Source organism: Primulina huaijiensis, chromosome 11 (genome assembly GCF_012295235.1).
Source record: "Primulina huaijiensis isolate GDHJ02 chromosome 11, ASM1229523v2, whole genome shotgun sequence".
NCBI classification, from domain to species: domain Eukaryota; kingdom Viridiplantae; phylum Streptophyta; class Magnoliopsida; order Lamiales; family Gesneriaceae; genus Primulina; species Primulina huaijiensis.
In genome coordinates, this window is record NC_133316.1 from 15,726,709 (window position 1) to 15,751,493 (window position 24,785).

General features: G+C 35.2%; 1 protein-coding gene across 1 annotated transcript; it reads left to right on the forward strand.

The window, feature by feature from the left end:
* The first annotated feature begins 1,209 nt into the window (after positions 1 to 1,209).
* Positions 1,210 to 4,574, forward strand: LOC140987868 (UV-B-induced protein At3g17800, chloroplastic). The gene is made up of 3 exons (XM_073456584.1): positions 1,210 to 1,416; positions 2,047 to 2,327; positions 3,561 to 4,574. Exons 1-3 carry the CDS (start codon positions 1,285 to 1,287, stop codon positions 4,369 to 4,371), a joined length of 1,224 nt encoding a protein of 407 aa, XP_073312685.1. The 5' UTR covers positions 1,210 to 1,284; the 3' UTR covers positions 4,372 to 4,574.
* Positions 4,575 to 24,785: the final 20,211 nt, after the last annotated feature.

The following is a 24,785-nucleotide window of genomic DNA, read 5'->3' on the forward strand; positions in this document are numbered from 1 at the left end:
AGATGTCAAGCAACTTCTCTGATTCAAATCTTTGAATATACTTAGAGTTCTTCTAAGTGTTGTGACTTCTGAAGATTGTTTGGATTTGATGATCTTCTATGATATGACTTTGTCTTTGTACTTTGATCTTCATTATTCCTTCTTCTAGATAGACTCTAATATGTATTATTTTTTGAGTATGTTGCACTTGCGCTGCTTCACTTCTTTGTGCATTCTTCTTTTATTCTTTTGATCTTATTAATAAATTGATTTTTCTTTGAGTTTTTATTACTTCATGAGTTTATATCATTTGTACGAGTGATACGATATTGTCGATAGAATATTTTATATAAGAATCACTCGTGTTTTAGCAACTTTTGAGTACTCTGATTCTGATAGACTCTTTGATCTACCAGAGTATTGAGGCATTGAACTTGTTATCTGATATGATGTTTTGAGTTAAGCTGCCCTAATCTTCTTGTATATGCTTGCTGCTCTTGATATATTTCTTGAACCGTGATCTTCTCTTGTTTATACTGCTCCTGATTAACTATTTGCTTATCTGATAACTTGATCTCGGATCTGATCTTGTACACATTGCTCTTGTTAACTAATAACTTCTCTGATTACTTGATTTCTGATATACTATTATTAACTGGTAACTTCTCTGATTACTTGATCTTGGATATACTCTTGTACATACTGCTTTTTTGTTCTTTTGTCTCGATGTTCTTTGATTGTTTCTACATCAAATATGTTATCTCAAAATGTTTTGCGTATTTTCAACATTAAAAACATGATCTTATATAACGATCTTACAATTATCAACAAATATGAACTCGTTTTTACCTATCAATGCCAAAACAATGGCTCGACTCAAAGTATTATAATCCGAACTTTTGAGGAGGTGAGAAACAAGACTTAACCACGAGTGATCTCTGTTTTGAAGGAAATAAAGACTACTTGAATCCTCTAGAATCGAGGGTTTCACTTGATTGTTAGCAACTTGTCCACCATACCACGTTAGCAAACAAAATCCATATTGGGAAAAAAAGACATAGAATTGAAAGAAGTTTTTATTTTTGTAATAAGTCTCTACGTTGAATAGAAAAAGATTATCCTTATATACATGCTACATAATTTGCTGAGGAAGTAAAATGATTTGCTGACTGGACTTCGGTAGGACTTCTAATTCATATAATATGCTTAATAGATTTTTGAGACTGCTGCGTATATATAAAAAAAATAAAAGAAAAGGAAAAAGGCCATAAAATATCTGCTTAACAAATTGCGGTTTGTGAGATAATGAAGATGCAATTCGCCGCCGTAATATCAGAAGTATCGGCGGTTCTTCCGCCGGCCTGTGGATGCAGGTCTCCGGATTTCAAGCATTGCAGGTCCTCGTTCGACGCCAAATCATTACTTTCGTCCTCCAGAGTAAGCTTTCTATTCTTCTTTTCCAAATGTCCGTGGTCCATTCCCTATCGACTCGATATCTCGTTCGTTGGTGTACTTTTGCCTTGTCTTCTATTTTGGTGTGATATTCAGTAGCTGAGGAGATTATTCATATTTTGTTACTATATCTTCTCATGTTATTCTGACGATTTAAGGCAGGGGGACGATTTTCTTTGCACCTGATGCAGAAGCATGTCGAAATTGAATTTTCTGTGAATCATAGCAAACAATATTGCTCATATTTGCAAGGAATTACTTTCTTGATTTGGAAAAACACGTGCACAATGTTTGAACTGGATATTGAATTGTGAAAAGTGGTGCCGCATTTTTGTTTTCTTTTTAATGATTTGAAGAGTGGAGAATAGAATTACGGGATGACAATCAGTACCTGGTATGGACAATTGAAATATGTTTTTTCTTAAAAGAGAAGCCAAGTGTCTCACCCTATTTCAATGAAATAGATGCATGATATATGGCATGAACAATGAAATTGCTTGCAAAAATGGTAGCTTTATACAAAAAAAGCCCCTTAAATTATGTTAAATTCCACGGTGATTCTTGTATTATTTGCATGATTCCAAAGTTCCAGTCTAAAGTATGATTTGTTGGTAGAACTACCCCTGCCCTTTTTCTGGTCCCAAGCTAGAGTTTCCGTCAGAGAAGTTCAGAACTCGAAGGTTCATGGTGAGAACCTCTGAAAATTCAGGAGGTGATTTGATTCCTGTGGCTCCTCTTCAGCTCGAGTCCCCTATAGGCCAGCTTTTGACCCAAATTCTACAAACACATCCACATCTTCTTCTGGTAACTGTTGATCAGCAGCTTGAGAACCTCCAGAGTCAAAGGGATGCACAAAGAGAGATGATTACATCATCATCGCAAGATCTCCTTAACAAGTATCTGTTACTTCTCTATACTTCTGTTGTGTCAATCCTGATGCTTAACAAAATGATAGTATTTCCATTGTTTGTGCGTATAGCCTGCCACATGCTTGATCATAAATATTATTCAGTAAAGTTGGGTTTTGTTGCCAATGTTATGATTATGCTTCTCTTTATTCAACAATCAAAACGGATGTACTTAGACCATGTACGCACTGGCCTTTAACCTATTAGGCCTGCACATGTGTATCTGGTCTTACATTGGTCTATACATGTAAGGATGTAGATATCAGCATCCTGAATTGACAGGTTTAAGGGAGTTTGAAGAGTTACTTATCGAAAAGATAAGTTTAATGTTTCGTACACAGAAGTTATTAGTTGAAAACAGTAGAAAGAAAAATGTAACTCCCTAAGCGCACTTTCAATTGTCAATCTCCTGCAAAAAGCTGACTAGTAAAATCCTGTGTTACCGTTCTTAGCCTACGTACTCATTGATAGCCAGCCTGCTTTTGTTGATGAAACTCCCATTGGCCAATCTTGATAGTTAGTCTTGCTTACGTGATCAAACTGAGGGTGAACATCCATTTAATTTGAAGTTCAGATAGTCTTTCTGGGGACGAATGAAGTTCATTGGTAAGTTTAATGTTTCGCACATAAAATGCAAACGATGTATGGCTCCTACTAAGCTTCAAAAAATGAAGTTCAGATAGTCTTTCTGGGGAAGATTTTCAGGCTTATTTTGAAGTTGGTATATTATAGTTTCTTAATGTAGAAGTATCTGTAACACTTTTCATGATGTTCCACCCCTCATCATGCATGTGTAGGGTTTGCCAGGTTAACGTGTATATATGGCCTGCTAACTAGTGACTAGAGTTAACTGAAAACAATTGAGGGATGTTTGAGACGGGAATGAGAAAAGATAAACTGCTAGATATCAAGCAGGAATTTATGTCAAGGAAGTATATGGTAGAATGTCCAACACTCCTGAAATTTCCTGTATTATACAAATAAACTTCTTTCACTTTACACCTTTCGGTTGTTTCAGATTAATAACATTGAGCTTTGCATTTGACCTGGTGTGAAACTATCAACATTATGTAAAATGATAATAATTCTTGAGGCCTGTGTATCTTTTCTAGCTTTCCATTCAGAAGTTGTGGAAAAAGATAGTGCAAAGGATTCATGTGTCATATCTGTAACCATTATTGCTTATACTATGAGTTTGAGTACAATCTTTATTAATTTTAGGAGAATTGCTGAAGTAAAGGAGAAAGATAGGAGGAAAACACTGGAAGAAATCGTCTACTGCTTAATCGTGCAAAGATTTGTGGAGAATGATATTTCAATGAACCCCAAAATAACTACTTCATATCCTGCTGGAAGAGTGGATATTTGGCCAGATCAAGAAGAAAAGCTGGAATCTGTGCACTCTCGAGAGGCATTTGAGATGATAATTAGCCACCTGTCTCTTGTTCTTGGGGAGCGTGTTATAGATTCTGTAGATACAATAGTACAGATCAGTAAAATAAAGCTTGGCAAGCTTTATGCTGCTTCAATTATGTATGGGTATTTTCTAAGAAGAGTCGACGAACGTTACCAACTCGAGCAATCTATGAACACCCTTCCTGAAGGTTTTGGTGCAGGTATGGTAAAATCAGAACAGCCAGCATCAGAAAAGCAACTCTTGGATCCCGATTCATTATTAACCATCTATCCTGATGATGGTGATGGGGAACGCATTGTAGAATCTGGCACTGAAGAAAAAACATACAAATTGAGATCCTATGTGATGTATTTGGATGCAGAAACACTTCAGCGGTATGCAACCATAAGATCTAAAGAAGCACTATCTTTGATTGAAAAGCAAACACAGGCGTTGTTTGGAAGGCCTGATATTACGGTTACACAAAGTGGTACCCTTGATGCATCGAATGACGAAGTTGTTTCTCTATCATTTTCTGGACTGACATTGCTGATTCTGGAGGCTGTTACATTTGGATCATTTCTATGGGATACAGAAAGTTATGTTGAATCCAAGTACCCCTTCATTAACAGCTAGAGAGGTATTTTTTTATTTTCAAGATCTTTGGTGATTGCGGGTGTGGTAATTTTGGTGCTTTGAAGTCTGCAATGTCGGGAAATAGATGTATAGCTAATTCAGGCAGTTGTAATTTCTGAAAGTTTACAATGTTCATGATGGGGGAGACGAGTTTGATTTCAGCTATGGGCCGTCAATCTTTTTTATATTATTTTGCAAGTTTATCTTCGCTTTGGTGAAGTTACCGACATCTAATATCGATGTATGGAGCGTACCAGGAAAAAACGTCAATCTCACAAAATTAGTGACATCGGGGATTAAAAAAAATGATGAATAATGTAAAATGTGCTTTTCTTGAAATTCTGATTAAAAAGTAATTATTTAGATTGTGTTTGTCTACGTGGAAGATAAGATTTATTGGGAGAAAATTTAGGATAAATTCTAGAAAAATTCTCAACCAGAAACTTGATTTGTTGTCCAGTCGCAGAGCATCAGCAAATTTTAATTTGCAATCCCTCGCACACAGTGAAACTTATTTTCCACTCCTTGATAGACAGAGTTACACCTTTGCCCATTTAATTAATCATTCTTCTATCCTTTATCGTCCGTAGGTGGGGTGTTCAAATTTCGGATAAAACCGAAAAAATCGAAAATCCAAACCGAAAAACCGAACATCGAACCGAAAGTCGAATTTTGTAATCGGACATAAATGTTAAAACCGAAGTTTATTTGGTTCGGTTTTAGATTATATATGTCAAAACCGAAAAAATCGAAATTACATTAAATTAATAACTTTTTTATATTTTTACTTATATTATATATTTTGATATGATATTTAGTGAATGAAGAACTATTTTGAACAATTTTTAGTTGATTGTTATTTGTTTAATTAATTTAAACCTTATAATCAAATATTTTACTAAGAAAACGTGTAGAAAGTTAACATATTATATTTTACAATATATTTATATTATTAATTTAAATAATTATACCAAAATCGAATTAACCGACCGAAATAAACGAACTGAAGAAAAATGGTTCGGATATCGGATTATATATTTCTAAAACCGAAATAAAAAATCGAAAATCGAACCGAACCGACCGATGAACAACCCTAGTATTCACTCTTTCCTCTTTCCTCCCCCAATTTCCCCTAATTATTATTTTCTAAATTCACCTCTCCTCTTTCATTGAACACCCACACTTTTTTCTTTCATTTTTCGGAATGACCCACACTCCTTTTCTTAACTTGAGAACCCATGCGAGAAAACCCACGGCTAAAGAGCCCACCCACCAACGGCGTTTCTTCATGGAGATCTTGAAGAAGAAATTTATATGCTCCAGCCAGAAGGTTTTGCGAAAAAAGCCAAAGAGAACTTGGTTTGCAGGTTGAACAAATCTCTGTACGGTCTCAAACAGGCGCCGAGGTGTTGGTACAAGAGATTTGATTCCTATATCATAAGCTTTGGATACAACAGACTGAGTGCAGACCCTTGTACGTATTTCAAGAGGTCTGGTGATGGTTATATCATTTTGCTGTTGTATGTGGACGACATGTTGGTAGCAGGCCCCAACAAAGATCAGGTCCAAGGATTGAAGGCACAGTTGACTAGGGAATTTGATATGAAGGACTTGGGACCAGCAAACAAGATTCTAGGGATGCAAGTTCACCGAGACAGAAGTAACAGAAAGATTTGGCTTTCCCAGAAAAATTATTTGAAGAAAGTCTTGCAACGCTTCAACATGCAAGATAGTAAGCCAATTTCGACCCCTCTTCCTGTTAACTTCAAGTTATCCTCCGAGATGTGTCCTAGCAGTGAAGCAGAGAGGATGAAGATGTTTCGAGTACCATATGCATCAGCAGTGGGAAGTTTGATGTTCGCTATGATCTGTACAAGACCGGACATTGCTCAAGCAGTGGGAGCAGTTAGTCGGTATATGACGAATTCTGGAAGAGAGCATTGGAGCACTATCAAGAGGATCTTTAGATACATTAAGGGTACCTCAAATGCTGCATTATGTTATGGAGGAGCAGATTTTACACTCAGGGGCTATGTCGATTTAGATTATGCAGGTGATCCAGATAAGAGGAAATCTACTACTGGTTATGTGTTTACACTTGCAGGAGGAGCAGTAAGCTGAGTTTCAAAACTGCAGACAGTTGTGGTGTTATCTACAACGGAGGCAGAATACATGGCAGCTACTCAAGCTTACAAGGAGGCAATATGGATTAAAAGGTTATTGGAGGAGATCTAGCACAAACAAAAGAATATTCCTTTGTTTTGTGACAGTCAGAGTGCCTTGCACATCGCAAGGAATCCAGCCTTTCATTCCAGGACGAAACACATTGGAGTACAATTTCATATAGTGCGAGAAGTAGTAGAGGAAGGAAGCGTGGATATGCAGAAGATCCATACAAAGGATAACATAGCTGATTTTCTGACCAAGCCAGTGAACACTGATAAGTTTGAGTGGTGTAGATTCCCAAGTGGTCTGGCGGAAACGTAAGCAGCAGGGAATGGCAAGATTGAAAGGATATGTGGAGATGTGTTTGATTCTCAATCAAATCTCCAAGTGGGAGAAATGTCGGCAAGAATAGTTTTAAATGAGGTGGGGACAACACAAGTTACTATATTTTCGTTCGATTTCTTCATTTTTCTGTGGTTTGTGCTGTATTTTTATATTTTTGGTTGTTTCTTGTTGATTAATGGTAGTTTTTCAATTTGTATTATTTATTCTTCTAGTTGTGTTGTGTTCTCTTCACATTTGCAAGTTTATATGTGATTTGCTTGTGGTTTCTTGATGAAGTTTATCGTCGATTTGCCGCTGTTTTTAGTTGAATTTATTATTATTTTTTCGATTTGTCGCAATGTGCTAACCAACTTACTTTTCAGGACCTTCACTTGATGTAACAAAGGAAATGAATATATAAAAATCAAAAAATGGAAGGTTCTACTGTAACGTCCGAAAATCAGTCTATTACGAAAATCAGTCTACGTAAACTACATGAATGAAAATTATTTAAATTACTTGTTTATTTTATTCAATTAATTTTAAATGCTTAAATAATATATTTGATATGATTAAATGTTAAAATTGCATGATTTCATGAAATTAAGGATTTTATCCAGATATTCGATATTAGGCCGGGGAAAAGAGACCGGAGACGACCAAGATTAAAATATTTTTTGATAAATGTTTTTAAGGCTCGATAATATGTTTAAATAGGATTAAAATTTTCTAAAAATACTGGAGTCCAAATTATTTCACGAGTCGAGCTTATTTTATCTGGGAAGTTGATTTTAGTCAAATGAAAGACTTTTATGGACCCGAAAGTTATTATTTTTGAAATCGGTTTTTGTAAACTTTTATTTTATAATTAATTGGGCCTTAATGGATCTAATTTACCTAGGATTAATGGGCCTAATTATTCGTAAACCCAAATCTCAAAACCCTAACTTTTAAACCCTAGATTTCGAAAATTATAAAAACAAAACCTAGGGTTCTAAGACTCCTAGTGGCAGCCAAAACACACACAAAAGACACAACAAATTTTCAAAAAATTTGAGAGCAAAAAATCCAAGGTTTTCGTCGCCCGTTCGTTTTTTTTTCGAAACATGCGCCAACGATCGAATATTCGAGTGTTCTAAATGCAAAGACATGTTTCTAAACCTTTTTTTCACCATTCAAATCATATTATGCATGATTCACGTTTTTAGCATGAAAAATATATATTTTGAATTACTTGACGTTTAAAGGTTATTTTTTCAAATCCTTGACGTTTCTATGATTGTATGAGTCGTGTTATGAGTTCTAACGGGAACACTGACAATACAAGATGTTTAAGGAAGGGAAAAGTGTCGTGTAAGGGCATGATAAAGGCTGGACAGAGGCTAGAAGCGTGTGTGTGATTGGGACGATAGAACAAGGGTTTCTCTTGGGTTATAGGGGACGGCTACGGGCGACGGGACCAGGGGCTCAAATATGCTTGGTCACAACCCTGTGAGGGCTGTGTCCTAGGTCAAGGGAGAGTACTATCATGACTGGGCTCATGGACGCGCGAAGGAAGAAAGAGCCGCTGTCGTTGGAAGAGCTTTGGGGCTCGGTTGTGTGTAGGCTGTGTGCGTGGGAGTTAGACGGGCTCGATGGTGGCTCGGGTTTATAAGGGTCCAGGAGGGTAGGATAAGGTCTGGCCATGGTCTGGTCCACGACTGGCTCGATGGTGGCTCGGGTTTTGGAGGGGTGCGGTTTGGTTTGGGAGAGAAGGGTTCGGTTATGGCTAGAAAAAATAAGGGACTCGAACCGTGGTCCACGGGTGGATCGTGGTTCACAGAGGTATTTTAGCGATGAAAATCTTATGTTTAAAATTTGAGAAGAAAATATTAAGTTTGCAATTAATCCGGATTTAAAACGTTTCACGGTTTAGTTATTAAATAATTAAATCGAAAAGCTCGGGTTTACGTCTAAAAAAAATATTAGAAGTCAAATTTAAGCTTACATGATGGTTCGGGATAGGATTAAGTCAAGAAAAGTAAGAAAAAGTAAAAAATGGGAAAATATAATTTTTTATGATATATGCAAAGGCTGTACGATTTTCCCGAAAAATGCTATTTTACGATTTTTGGAAGAAAACGATATTTTTTTTATAAATAAAAGGAAAGAGAAAAATATTTTGAAGAATGTGTGTAACGCCCCAGATTCGACGACTGTCCTCATTGTTCCAATACGAGTCTTTCCAGCGTGCTTATGTCCTCACTCACACGCACCCTAGGAAACTTCCCAAGATGTCACCCATCCTAGAATTCCCCCAAGTCAAACATGCTTAACCTTGGAGTTCTTATGTGATGAACTACCAAAAAAAAGATGCATCTTATTGGTATGAGTAGTACATATCAAATCTTTTAAGCTCTCTTCAACTGTACAGTCCATTACATTGAACAATTTCGGACTTCCCATTCTTCCGGTGTAAGATCGGTTCATTCATGTTCCCTCCGCTTAGAAGCCTGCTAGGAGCCGCTCATTGTCCGTGCAACCTCATAGCACCGACGATCACCCCCCGCCCTCTTCGGTCACGGGCCTCAGATGCCCACCAGCTTCCGCTTCGTTCGTCCCCGAACCACACCGTACTAGGAGAGGTCGGCTCTGATACCAACTGAAACGTCTGTCCTTTTTATTGCTTAAAAGGTACTAGAAAATTTTTTTTTTACACTCAATTTTCGGCCTTATACTTATACCACATGAAAATATAAAATATTTTACCCCTTAAATAAACATCAACCAACTAGTATTTTAAAAATACAACCCATACTATAATCTCTCCAAAAACTTCTCGAAACATAAATAAAAAGTCGTAAAGTCCTTAACATAAATCATAAACATAATTGCGGAAAGCTAGAAGCGCTGATCCTCGGGTCGTGTGTACCTTCAGTCCAGTCAGGTCATCCATCAAGGCCTCCCATTTAATATCATAAACACCTGCATCAATCACACCTAGTGAGTCTAAAGACTCAACACACCATAATCTTGATAACAAGTAATACGTATAAAATCACATGCAACAGTGAAAAATACTTGTACTTAAAATATCGTTTTCATGAAGCTGCATAAATTTTAAACATGAACATTTTCGTAAACATTTTCATGACATGCAAACATAAACTTTAACCTCTTCCTTTTTCCTCAACATGACATAAAACCTTTAACATCATCATAAACATTTTCCTTTTCCTTTTCTTTTGTTGAATTCAGATAGTTAATTGTGACTTTCCTCAAACCTAAAAAGTCGAGGATCCATCTACATGTAACCACAATACTGGGCGGCGGGGATATCAACGACACTCTCACCCGTCAACTGAGCATTGGCCTATCCTCATCGAATAAAAATACGATCGTCGGGGCTCCCTCTGTGACCTTTTCCCATAAATGGGCTCCTTCTGGGGCTTTTCCCCTCACGATATTCCCATTCTTACTGTTACCTCATACCGTTACCTCATATCCTCATATTCGTAATAATGAAAACACGATCGTTGGGCTCCCACTGGGACTGTCACCCTCACGATATCTCCAACATCAATGAATTAATCACAATTACTTCACTTCCTTCAACGTTTACATTCTCATCACTTTATAAAAATCATGCATATAATTTTGTTTTTGAAACCAAGCATGCAACATGTCTTTTGAATGTCTTCCTTAAACCATAAAAATCCCATAGACATTTAAAAATCATAAATTAATCATGAACATTTCATAAACATTTAAAAATAATCATAATATCATAAAAACAGCATTTAGAGCACTGCCATGACGTTTACTAATTGTTAGGTGTAAAAAGACCGTTTTACCCCCGGACGTATAATTTTACGTTTTTGACTTTTTCTTAATTTTTTTGACTCTAACATGTCCCAAATAATTATTTAAGCCTACATGAATTTTCTCATATTTTTATTTAGCTTAAACCGAGAACTTTTAATTTAATCTTTAAATGTGATGTATTAACGTGTTTTAATCCCGAATTGAACCTAAACTTAATATAAAATTCCCAAATTTAAAACTTAGACTTTTAATAATTATTTAAGCTTAAATATAATTTTTCATAATTTTATAAAGCTTAAAACTAGGCTTTTCAATTAATTCGTTAATTAACGTTTCGTGCGGCGATTAAATCCTGAATAAATCCAAAACTCGTTATTTTGATCCCAAAATTTAAACATAACCTTTTTATGATTTATTCTACCCTTCCAAGTCATGAGCCACACCCGTGGACCCATGGATTCATTTTTAGCCTTTTAATTTTCGTTTTTGACCCCTAGACGAACACACCGAGCCATCTCCCGATTTACTCGAGCCATGCCCTAGCCACCTTGAACAGGGACCCCACTGACCAAGCCCAGCCCAGCCCAAAAAACCAGCCATGGCCCACTCAAAAACTTCCTGGAAGTCGACCTAAAATTCTGCACGTGTGTGTGTTGGTAGTGTCCTTGTTGCATTGGGACTCCTAGCCGCCTAGGACTCTACCAGCCCTTAACCACTGACCACCCATGACCCTAACCTTCCCTGGAACACGCCCAGACCATAACCCAGACCAACCCAAGCCCCTGGACGTGAGCAGCAAACCACTGAACCAGTGGAGCATCCTCACGCGTACATGCTTATCATGCTTCATCATGTTCCTACTCGACCAGCAACCAACCAGGCCGCACCAGCCTCTGCCCAGACCCTTGTGCACCTTCTTATGACCCTAAGGACCTACCCTAGCCCAGCCCCAAAGCCCCTGGTCGAGCCACAACCCCTGCACAATTTGCTGCCAACCTGCGCAACTTGATCACCTCAAGCTAGGACTCCTCCCCAACCCCTGGTCTCGAGTCCTAGCCCTCATGGGTCTCTTCCTAGGACCTAACCACGCCCCTAGCCAATCCCCAACCAGCCCTGGCCAGCCCCATGACCCATGCAAAACCAACGAGCCCCTAGAACCATAGCATGCACACAAGGCCATCCCCAAACTCACGGTTGTTCTTTGATTCTTTGCCTACGGTTTCCAGTGTATTTCCCTTCAACAATTATCATGATTTGGCTATAACCCATACCATATTAATACCCTATCCATGGCAGCCCCTTAACAACATAATATTCATGATTTTGGATCAAATACATGCCTTAAAAATTCACATATTATGCAAAAACGAAATTGTTTCATGATGCACTTGTTTTTCATGCAAAAACTCAATTAAATAAATACTATGGTGTGATAGATGATTGAAAGAAAGAATATGGTGTGCCTTTGCGTTTTAAACGCACGATTTAAACGTTGACGATTGAAGAACGACGACGAAGAGACGACGGCTTGAATTTTCCTAACAATTAACAATGCTTTCTTTGTTGTTTTCCCAAACTTTTTTCTTGAATTGGATGTGTGTGCCGTGACTTGAAGGGAGAGAAAAGAATTTGAAGATTTGTGGGGTGTGGGATTTTTTAGGAATTATGGGGTAGAATTACATATTATATAGTTAATTAAGTTACTAATTAAGCTTAGGCCCATTATTGGATTAATTAGGCCCAAATAATCTCATTAGTGCTTAATTAAAATATTAAAATTAATTTTGCTTGAATAAGTTTGTGAATTTATTAGCCGGGTTGCCAAAATGTTCGCGTTGTTTTTAAAAATCCAACACCGATAAAAACTACGCCCGTTGTATAAAATCATCTCAAAACCCCATATTTTCAAAAATAAGAAAAAGCATCACCCTTAATTTAAATAATTAAAAACAATTAACCAATAAAAACATTTCCTATTTTTCAGCCCTCGGTCTCCGTTCTTCGATCGCAACTCGAATAACCCTTAAAATTACATTTTAATGTAACCATGTAGAAAAATATATTTTAAACATGCAAATATGCACAACATATTTAATCCATGCAATTAAAACATTTAATTAAAATACAAAGGAATTTAATAATTGCATGCATGTGGTTTGCGTGGACCTTCAAAATTTTCGGGGCGCTACAATCTTCCTCCCTTAAATTGAATTTCGTCCCCGAAATTCGCTTATCCTTAATAACCCAAAGTTTAGACTTAGTTCTAGTATCCCAAAAATCCACGCTTCCACTACGCTACTCTGATAAAACTTAAACTCTAGAATGTCCTTACGACTCCTTGATTCCAATTAAATTTTCCTTCTAAATCCTTATTTTACAAATTGAAACTTAAAAAGACCCATAATAACTTAGTGTTGTTACTATTATAACATCGAATTTCAATTTTTCTTACGATTCCCAATATAAAAAGATGGATGACCATACTCATCGTATATTATTTTCCTTATTTTTATACCCAAAATGTTCATCAACCTATGAAATTTCAATCTTAAAATCCCAAACGCGTCCGCTAACACTTAGATTTTCAAGCCTAATATCGATTCGTTCTTAACAACCCTTGATTAACATTTCTTATAACCTTATAACCCAGATATCCCAATGTTCTTAATATTCTTAAAAGTCTAAATCATCGAGAATTCTTATCATTTAACTCATTCAATTCTCTCTTTTTGCTAAACTAGTCCCCAAATTCCAATTGCAAAATCAATTCTTAATTTTCTCAAAAATTATCCAATTGGTCATAAATTTCGAAAATCCTACGATTAACCCATAAGTTCTTGGCATTCTTAATTTCCTTCTACAGTTTTCCCATAACATAATTTCGATAATTTTAAACTTATTCACCCAAAAATCAATTCTCCTAAACAATCTTACATTTCATCAAACTTAAAATTCCAATTTATACATTTTATTACTTCCAAAGATAATCGCAGTCTTTGAATCATTATTACTTATGAGTAATTCCCAAAAATTAATTCGACTAGTAACCACGAATCATAAATATTTTTTTAGAAAATCTACATGTCCCAAAGAAATTCATAATATTCATTATTAACTTATGGCCCAAACAGTTGAATTTCAGTACTAAAACCCAAAAATCAATATAGTCCGATTCCACCACAAAGATAACATGCGTTGAAATCAAATAATTTCATATTTCATATCGTATCACGTATAAAAATTCTAAAACATATAAATCATATATCGTCATAATACTATTAAACATGTGACGTAAACATATAATTCATATAATTATGCAAGTAACATCATAAAATCATATAAAACGTGTAAACTTACAAGTTTGAGGCTTGACGACTCATCTTTCCGGCGCGGATGGTGGCACAACCCTTTACAGGACCTTTGCTCTGATACCAACTGTAACGCCCCAGATTCGACGACTGTCCTCACTGTACGAATACGAGTCTTTCCAGCGTGCTTATGTCCTCACTCACACGCACCCTAAGAAACTTTCCAGGAGGTCACCCATCCTAGAATTGCCCCAAATCAAGCACGCTTAACCTTGGAGTTCATATGTGATGAGCTACCGAAAATAAGATGCAGTGTTTAATTAAATCTTTTAAGCTCTCTTCAACTGTACAGTCCATTACATTGAACAATTTCGGAATCCCCCTCCTTCCGGTGTAAGATCGGTTCATTCATGTTCCCTCCGCCTAGAAGCCTGCCAGGAGCCGCTCATTGTCCGTGCAACCTCATGGCACCGACGATCACCCCCCGCCCTCTTCGGCCCCGGGCCTCACAATGTGAATTGACTGTGACACAGAGGATAACATGGAGATATCGTGAGGGAGAAGGCCCCAGAAGGAGCCCAACGATCTTATTTCCATATTTGGCCACGACCCAGTGACGAGAGTTGCTGACGCGCCTCCTCTAGGTACTTGGTGTACATAGACTGATCAGTCGACCAGAGGATGAATGATAAAAGATAAAAGATAGTCAATTTCAAAGATCAAACTTCACCCAAAATGATATATGATGAGGCAACGATTTATGATGTTATATGCTAAAATAATTTACGAGAATGATATATGCTTACGAGCTTTAACGCCAACGTATTTTATTAAAATATTTATTTCAAAGCTGCATGTGTCTGTATATGTATTATTTGCTACGTATGGTTAAAATGTGCCGAGTCATTAGACTTACTAAGTTTGAATGGTCGCAGGTGAGGATGAATTTGAGGGAGACGTTGACGCTTGAGTGGATCGGACCCGACAATACACTCTTGATGGACTTTTCTTTTCCGCATTAGTTTAAGATTTAAAATTTTAAAGTAAAGATTTTGAGATTTATTTATTTAAAGATTTTATGCTTTATTTTGAAATTTAGTCGCTGGATTATTTTAAAATTGACGTACGATTTTACGGTTGTCGATTTATGGATTTTTTTTTGTGCATTTGAGGTTTTTTTTAAATATTAATTTTTATGTTGAATGGTTTTGAAGTTAGAGGAAAATGTTTATATATATATAAAAATTTCATAGTATTTCTTTAAATTTTAAAGTTAAAAGTAAGAGACGTTTCATCTATACTCATAGAATTCAAAAATAAAAACATGTAAACTATGCAATTTGTGCTGTTTTTTTATTGTCGTTGCTTCCTCTTCGATTTATGCTGGTTTTTCATCGAACTGTGCTAGCCTGTCTTCGAATTATTCTTGTTTTTCTTCCATTTGTGGTGTTTGTTTAATTTACAGAGATTTCAACAAAATACCTATAGAACTAGTATTTTTTTATAACACATTATCATATATCTTTAATGTGTTAAATGGAGAGTATGGATTTCTATGGACTACTTTGCATTATGTTTTCTTCTATTTGTACTATTTTATGTGAATTATCTCTTTTGTGCATTTGGTTTTAATGAATAATTTTTTGTTCGACTAATTTTTTTCTTATGCTTTGCATTTTGTTTCTTTGTGGTGTTTTTGTGTTACTAAGTTCGATGATACATGTTGTTTGGACGAAGTTTAAAAGTTTATATTGTCTTAGGGAAGGACATTGTCGTCCCTTTCATATCATTCAAGTTTTTTATCTTCCTTGGTTTGTCGCAGAGAGCCAACCTACAAACCAAGACCTTGGAACAAAATCAATTTTTATCAGACTATTTTGCAGGGAAGCTTACCAAAGCCATGAGGAAGACGATATCTGAAATCTCTTGCTATTAGCTGAATCGGATGATGAATCGCAATTGGATGATTTTGTTAGAATGTTTATTTTGTTTGCGTTTAATTACATAGTATTTCCGATGAATACCTATTTGACACTCCGATTTGCATTTTCTATTGCATTTTCTTACATTGATTAGTTGCCGAATTTTTTTTGCATATTCACGGGGAGACTCTGCAGATAAATTTCTATACGATAAATACCAAGGGAAAACACATTACTCTTCTCGCAAACTCATGTCTAAATTTACTGAGTAAGAGTTAGGAAAACAAGTCCTCACCATAGTTTTTATATACCAAATACAAGGCAATAAAGATGTAATAATTGCCATGAAATAAGTTAAGTATATATCCGAGGAAAACCACATCACTCTTCATGCAAACTCATGTCTAAATTTAATGAGTAAGAGTTAGGAAAACAAGTTCTTATCATAATTTTTATCTACCAAACACAAGACGATAACGATATAATTTTTGGCACAAAATAGGCTACTTCCAGCATACATTCCTATACATTTAGCATATTTCGTATCCAAATTAGTATATAAACTGAGAATTTGAGCATATATTATGAGGAGAACCACTTTACTCTTCTTGCAAACTCTTATCTAAATTTAATGAGTTAAGAAAACAAGTTCTTACCATGATTTTTATCTACCAAATACAAGACAATAACGATATAATCATTGGTACAAAATAGGTTAATTCCTGCATACATTAATATAAATTTATCATAAGTCGTATCAAATTTGGTACATAAACTGAGAATTGGAGCATATATTTTGAGGAAACAACATCAGTCTTTTTGCAAACTCTTGGCTAAATTTAATTAGTAAGAGTTAGAAAAACAATTTTTTACTATGATTTTTATCTACGAAACACAAGACAATAACGATATTATTATTGGCACAAAGTAGGTAACTTCCAACATTCATTCACATAATATTAGCTATTTCGTATTCAGTTTGGTACATAAACGGAGAATTTGAGCATATATTTTTAGGAGAACTACATTACACTTCTTGCAAACTCATATCTAAATTTAATGAGTAAAAGTAAGGAAAACTTGTTTTTACTATTATGGTTTCTATCTACCAAACACTATGCAACAACAATATAATTATTTACACGGAATAGGTTAATTCGAGCATACATTAATAAAATTTAGCATATTTTGTATCCAATTTGGTACATAAACTGAGAATTTGAACATCATTCTTCTTGCAAACTCATGTCTAAATTTAATGAATAAGAGTTAGCAAAGAAAGTTCTTGCCATGCATTTTTATATATCAAACAAAAGGAAATAACGTTATAGTTATTGGCACAAAATATATTACTTGCAGCACACATTCATATTCATTTACCATATTTCGTATCCAATTTTGTGCATACACTAAGAATTTGGGAATACAATTCATATTCATTTACCATATTTCGTATCCAATTTTGTGCATACACTAAGAATTTGAGCATGTATTCCGAGGAAAACCATATCACTCTTCTTGCAAAGTTATGTCTAAATTTAATGAGTAAATGTTAGGAAAATTGGTTCTTACCATGGTTTTTATCTACCAAACACAAACAATAACAATATAAATATTGACACAAAATAGGCTACTTCCAGCATACATTCCTATAAATTCAGCATATTTCGTATCCAAATTAGTGCATAAACTGGGAATTTGAATATATATTCTGAGAGGAACCACATTACTCTTCTCGCAAACTCGTACCTAAATTTAATGATTTAGAGTTACGAAAACAAGTTCTTGCCATGGTTTTTATCTACCAAACACAAGACAATAACGATATAATTATTGGCACGAAATAGGTTAATTCTAGGATACATTAATATAAATTTAGCATATTGCTTATCAAAGTATATATTCTGAGGGAAACCATATCTCTCTTCTTGTAAACTCGTCTCTAAATTAAATGAGTAAGAGTTAGTAAAACAAGTTCTTACCATGGTTTTTATCTACCACACACAAGACAATAACGATATAATTATTGACAAAAAATAGGTTACTTCTAGCATACATTCATATAAATTTAGCGTATTTCGTATTCATTTTGGTACATAAACTGAGAATTGGAACATATATTTTGAGAAGAACCACATTACTCTTCTTGCAAAACGCATGTCTAAATTTAATGAGTAAGAGTTAGGAAAACAATTTCTTACCATGCTTTTTATCTACAAAACACAAGACAATAATGATGGTGGTTTCCCTAAGTATTTATGCTCATATTATCACGTTAAAAACAAAAATGCAAAAAAATTTAAAATGCAATTTTTTTTAATCAATGTAGCATGGATACCTTAAAAATTGCTTTTTTGAAGTATCGAATACGGATACGACACGGATACGAATTCGACACACGGATACGCGTGTCGGATACCTCAAAATCCGTGTCGTTGACTTTGTTTAGGGTTGACTAGCCAGATACGTTTTGGACACGGCGAGGACACGCCATGGATACGGTGTGGATACGTTTTTCGGATACCTTTGGGCAAAATTGCAAATATTTAAAAGTTTCAGGGGTTAATTAAAAAAAAATTTTCTAAGGACTACAAGAAAAATAATTTAAAATAAATTGGGCTGGACTTTTAAATCTCTAAATACTTTTGTCCGTCTCTTTCATTCTATTTCTACTCAATACTAAATTTATATAAATATAAATATAAATATATATAATATTTATATATATTTTAATGATTGTCGTATCTTAGCCGTATTGAGTCTTATATATTGAAATTTGACGCGTCGTCGTATCCGTATCGTATTCGATACGATACTCGTACACGTATCCATGCAACATAGGTTTTAATTTGTGTCGAAATTAATTTATTTTATGCCAAGCATTTAGTTGCTAGAGTCTTGTGTTTAGTAGACATAAAAACAATTGAACAAATCATATGTCACTCCTTCTTCTCTAGGGAATGATTCACTTAGAAGATGAACAGTGAAAATCGAGAGGAAAAGAGATTTACTGAATGTTCACTTCATATATTTATAGGCTTCGATCCAACTGTCGAAAAATTGATCAGTTAGCTATAACAATCAGTTTTCCTTTAAACATCAGCTTGCTTCAGTTCTAGTAAGGCTAAGTTGATCGGTTGTTCTCATGTATCAGTTTCCTTTACTAAAATTCAGTTTGGTTAGGATATAAATTCTTTCATAATTTCAAGAAATTTTTTAATCATCCAAAACATTAATTGATCCAACAGTTAAGAGATATAAGTTTGGGTCAAGACGATGTGGTTTCCTTCGAAATTTATGTTCATATTTTCATGTTATATACCAAATTGCAAATCAATTATACTGCAATTATTTAATTTATATCGAAATTAACTTATTTTATGTCAAGTATTTAGTTGCCAATGTCTTGTATTCAGTAGATAAAAAACATTATAAGAAGTAGTTTTTCTAAACCTTACTAATTGATAAGATATATAAGTTTGAGTCAAGATGATGGTGGTTTCTCTCAGAATTTATGCTCGTATTCTCACGTTATGTACCAAATTGCAAATAAATTATATTGTAATTGTTTTAATTTGTGCCTAAATTAACCTATTTTATGCTAAGAGTTAGTTGTTAGTGTCTTGTGTTTAGTAGATAAAACACATGATAAGAAATAGTTTTCCTAAACCTTACTCAATGATAAGACATATAAGTTTAGGTCAAGACTATGATTGTTTCCCTTAGAATTTATGCTTGTATTCTCACGTTGTTTACCAAATTACAAATAAATTATATTGCAATTGATTTAATTTGTGCCGAAATAAACCTATTTTATGTTTTATGCTAAGAATTTAGTTGTTAGTGTCTTGTGTTTAATAGATAAAATACACGATAAGAAATAGTCATCCTAGACATTACTCATTGATATTACATAACTTTGGGTCAAGACGATTGAGGTTTCCCTCGGAATTTATGCTCGTATTCTCACGTTATGTATCAAATTGCGAACAAATTATACCGTAATTGTTTTCATTTGTATCAAAACTAACCTATTTTATGCTAATAATTTAGCTGCTAGTGTCTCGTGTTTAGTAGATAAAATACATGATAAGAAGTAATTTTCTTAAACCTTATTAATTGATATGACATATAAGTTTGGGTCAAAACGATGGTGGTTTCCCTCGGAATTCATGCCCATATTCTCACGTTATGTACCAAATCACAAACAAATTATATTGCAATTGCTTTAATTTGTGCCGAAATTTACCTATTTTATGCCAAAAATTTAGTTGCTAGTGTCTTGTGTTTAGTAGATAAAAACTTGATAAGAAGTAGTTTGTCTAAACCTTACTCATTGACAAGACATATAATTTTCCTTTGATCAAGATGATGATGATTTATCTTGCCAATAATTGCATTGAAAGTGTCTTTTGTTTGGTAGATGAAAGTCATAGTAAGAATTTGTTTGCTAACTCATACTCATTAATTAGACATATGTGTTCGGGTCGAGACGATGGTGGTTCTTCTTGAAATATATGCTCATATTTCACGTTATCTACATAGGATATGATTATATTGTAATTGTGTTGTATTTGTGTCGTAATTCACCTATTTTGTGTCAATAATTACGTTGAAAGTGTCTTGTGTTTGGTAGATGAAAATACAATAAGAAATTGTTTTCCTAACTCATACTCATACTGGAATTGTGTCGTTTTTGTGCCGGAATCCACCTATTTGTGTCAATAATTAAGTTGAAAGTATCTTGTGTTTGGCGCCAATACTGAACACTATTAGAGTTTTAACAAACATAAAACATGAAAAGATACTAATCACCCAATTGCAAACAAGCAAATTGTATTATTAGAGCATTAGTTGCAAATATACAAATGATTCTGAAGGGAAATAAAATTTCCAAGTTTAAATGATATATTGATTTAAATTATTTCCCCAATATCCTTTTCCTTGTTGATTTGATTGATTATATATTTAATATGATTTTGCCTTTCTTAGATAATGAGACATTAATTCAAATATATTCGAAGATTTGTTATTTGTGATAGAAGATTGATGAGATATAGTATTAGTGTTTAAAAAGAGTTTATTCCTATTAAAACTCTTACCTTCCTTGTTATTTAGGTTTCTTTGTGGAGATAAAAGTCTACATTTATAAATAAGAGACCAAGGACATCATTGAAGCTCTCAATTCTCGATCACACATACACGCACTTGTGCACATTGAAGATTTCAGTGAAAATATTCTGCAAGGACGTTGCTGTTTCAAAGTGTGCTGTTTCGAGTGTTGCCTTGAATGTTGGGAACATCTGCAGACAACATCCGTAACGAAGTTGGCTGAAGATCGTTTTCGTGGATTCCCTTTTGGCATCACGTTTTTTTGCTTTCTTGTTTTAGTTTTTATTCTGGTTATGTGTTTTAGAAAACGTTTGTTTTCTCAACTTGTTGAGAAAATTGATTTTTGTTATAATCACTAGTGATAGGTTTTTTGTGTAAACGATTTGGTTTTCTAGTGATTAATTTTTGCCATAAGGCACCGCACAAGTATTTATACTTGTGCATATTTAATTTTGTCCATCGATTTATTTCAAGTCAATTTGTGTTATAAAAAGTTTCCACTGCATGAAGATGTTGTCCGAGATGTTGTAACATCTGGCACAATATTTATTTCTGACAAAACAAAAATTTACTACTTTTACTCTTATTCTGATATTTTCATTATTTATTGGTATCTGTCGGACAAAATAATCCTTACAAGTGGTATCAGAGCTAACTCTTGACATATTAAGTGCTGATTCTGGTTTGTGTTTTGTTTGACAGAATTATTTGAATGGACACATCACTAGCAAACGCAGCACTTCGACCACCAGTCCTAGATGGTACAAATTACAGCCTATGGAAGGTCAAAATCAGATACTACATAAAATCCATAGATGAACGGGCATGTTAGCGTGTCATCAATGGATGGACTTCACCAAGTGTGACAGATCAAGAAGGTGACAGCCTGCCAAAACCTGAAACTGACTGGACTGCTGATGAGGTGCAAAACTCGAACTACAACTCAAAGGCCTTAAATGCTATATTCACGTCGGTTGACATGAACATGCTCAACTTGATCACAAACTGTACGTCTGCTAAAAGTGCATGGGATATCCTCCAAAGTCACTGTGAAGGTTCTGAAAGTGTGCGGCGAACCAGATTAAGGATGCTCACTTCCAAATTCGAGATGATGAGAATGGAAGAATCTGAAAATATACTAGATTATGATCGTCGCCTACGGGAAATTTCTAATGAGGCGTTCAGTCTTGGAAATCCTATCTCAAATGAGCGTTTAGTCAGCAAGGTCCTTCGCTCTCTGCCTGAAAGATTTAACATAAAAATCTGTGCAATAGATGAGGCCAAGGACACTTCTCAGATGGCTTTGGAAGATCTTATCAGCTCACTTCGCACTTTCGAGATGAACACGGACAAGCAGAAGAAAGATAAGGGGAAGACAATTGTATTCCAAGTCTCGAATGACTCTTATGATGATCTTCTTCAAATATCCAAGGAAGTTAATGAATCAGATCTTTGTGAGGACTCTATCTCCTTTTACACAAAGAAATTCGAGGATTACCTGAAGAGAATCAGAGATAAAAAGAAGGATGCACAACCCACGAAATTTCCAAGTCTTCCTGCACCTGAAAGACCACAAAAATTCCCAGCCAAGCAAAAATTTCAACCAAAGAATGAAGGCAAGGGACAATACAATTCAAAGAGGTATGATTCGGTGCAGTGTAGAGAGTGCAAGGGCTTTGGACACTATGCCAATGAATGTGCTAACAGATTGCGGAAAAATAAAGGATATAATATGTCCTTAAGCGATGAAGAATCTGATGAGGAGGAGAAATCTAATGATGAAGATAATCACACCTCCTTGACTGCACTGCTGACAGAAAAACACTGCCTACAAGTGAACTCTTTAGATGTTGCCATAGGTGTTGCCACACCTGGTCGCAACATCTGCAAAAATTCAGTCTGCTTAAAATCTGCAACTTCTGAAAACCCCAATGCAGATGATGACTTGGATAATGATGGTGAAGAAATCACTCTTGATAGTGTCCAAAAGCTTTTATGAGGAGTTGTATGCCGATTGGACTAAAAAAAAACAAGCTTAACTCAACTCTCATGAAAGAAAACACCGAACTAAAAGCCGTGGTTGCCAAACTTGAAGTAATTCTGAGCAACAAGGACTTAGAGATGGGCAAGATCAAGGATGAGCTTCAAATAGCGACTGAAACATTGACAAAGTTCAACTCGAGCACGTCTAAACTTGAGTCCATACTTTTGATGGGAAGAGATGACAAGAAAGGCTTAGGTTTCAAAGACAGTGTGTTTGAAACTGGTGAATCATCAAAATCTCCTGTCTTTGTGAAAGGAAAAACTGAAACATTCACACCGCCACAAACTACATCTTCAACTAAAAGCTCTTCACCGAAAAGACAACATGCTACACATACTCCTAAGAAAAGAAAACGCAGGTATGTTTGCCATTACTGTTTTAAGGCTGGACATATCAGGCCATATTGTTTTAAACTCAGGGAAGACCGCATGAATCAAAAGGCGAGTCGGATGTTGCCCCGAATGTTGCACAACATTTCCCGCAACACCTGCAATCATCGACCTACAGTAAGACAAATTTGGGTCCCAAAGGTAAAAACTCACTGTAATGTTGTTTATACTTCACTGAAAACTAACACTGCAGGTCATTGGTACTTTGATAGTGGAAGCTCACGCCATATGATAGGATCACGAGAATATCTCATCGATTATGTTGATAAAAAAAGTGATAGAGTGACCTATGGAGGGGGAGCTAAAGGAAAAATTGTCGAGAAGGGCACTTTGAATGTTGAAGGACTACCTAAGCTCCACAATGTGCTTCATGTTTAAGGATTAAATTCGAATCTTATAAGCATAAGCCAATTGTGTGATAATAATCTACTTGTTAAGTTTGATAAACATAACTGTGAAGTTTTCAATGAAGCTAACAAATGCATTATGACAGGTACAAGGTCCCCAGACAATTGCTACCAAATAGGTGAAGAACTTTCATGCAAACATGTGCAAATCACCGAACTTGACCTGTGGCATCAAAAACTCGGACATGCAAATTTCAAAACCTTGAAGAACTTAAGTAAGTACGATGCAGTACGAGATATGCCTAATCTTTCATCTGGAATACCATACGTGTGCGGAGATTGTCAAAAAGGAAAGCAGACTCGCGTGTCGCACCCAGTGTTGCCAACATCTGGGACAACACGCTGTCTGGAATTACTACACATGGATCTTATGGGTCCTATGGAAGTTGAAAGCCTCGGAGGTAAAAAATATTCCTTTGTATGCGTTGATGATTTCTCACGTTTTTCATGGGTTAGATTTATTAGAGAGAAATCAGATATCTTCGATGTATTCACAAATTTGATCAAAAGAATCACCAACTTCCACAACTTGAAGGTAAGAAAGATCAGAACTGATCACGGTAAAGAATTTGAAAACATTTCATTTTCATCCTTCTGTAGCAGAAAAGGTATTTCACACGAATTTTCGGCACCAAAAACACCACAACAAAATGGCATTGCTGAACGTAAGAACAGAACTTTGCAAGAAATGGCAAAGGTGATGCTAGCTTCAAAGAATATCTCAAAGCGTTTTTGGGCAGAAGCCCTAAATACAGCATGCCATATTTCGAATAGGGTCTATTTAAAAAGTGGATCAACCATGACTTTTTATGAAATAATCATGGGAAGAAAGCCTAACCTTAAATATTTTCATGTTTTTGGCTGTGTGGGTTACACCTTGAATGACAGATATCAACTTGCTAAGTTTGATTCAAAGAGTGACAAGTGTTTATTTTTGG

Excerpts from the sequence above, each read along its gene's own strand:
- LOC140987868 (XM_073456584.1), top strand. The coding sequence starts at position 1,285 with ATGAAGATGCAATTCGCCGCCGTAATATCAGAAGTATCGGCGGTTCTT. Across the intron at positions 1,417-2,046 it reads CATTACTTTCGTCCTCCAGA|AACTACCCCTGCCCTTTTTC; the intron begins GTAAGCTTTCTA and ends ATTTGTTGGTAG. Across the intron at positions 2,328-3,560 it reads TCGCAAGATCTCCTTAACAA|GAGAATTGCTGAAGTAAAGG; the intron begins GTATCTGTTACT and ends TATTAATTTTAG.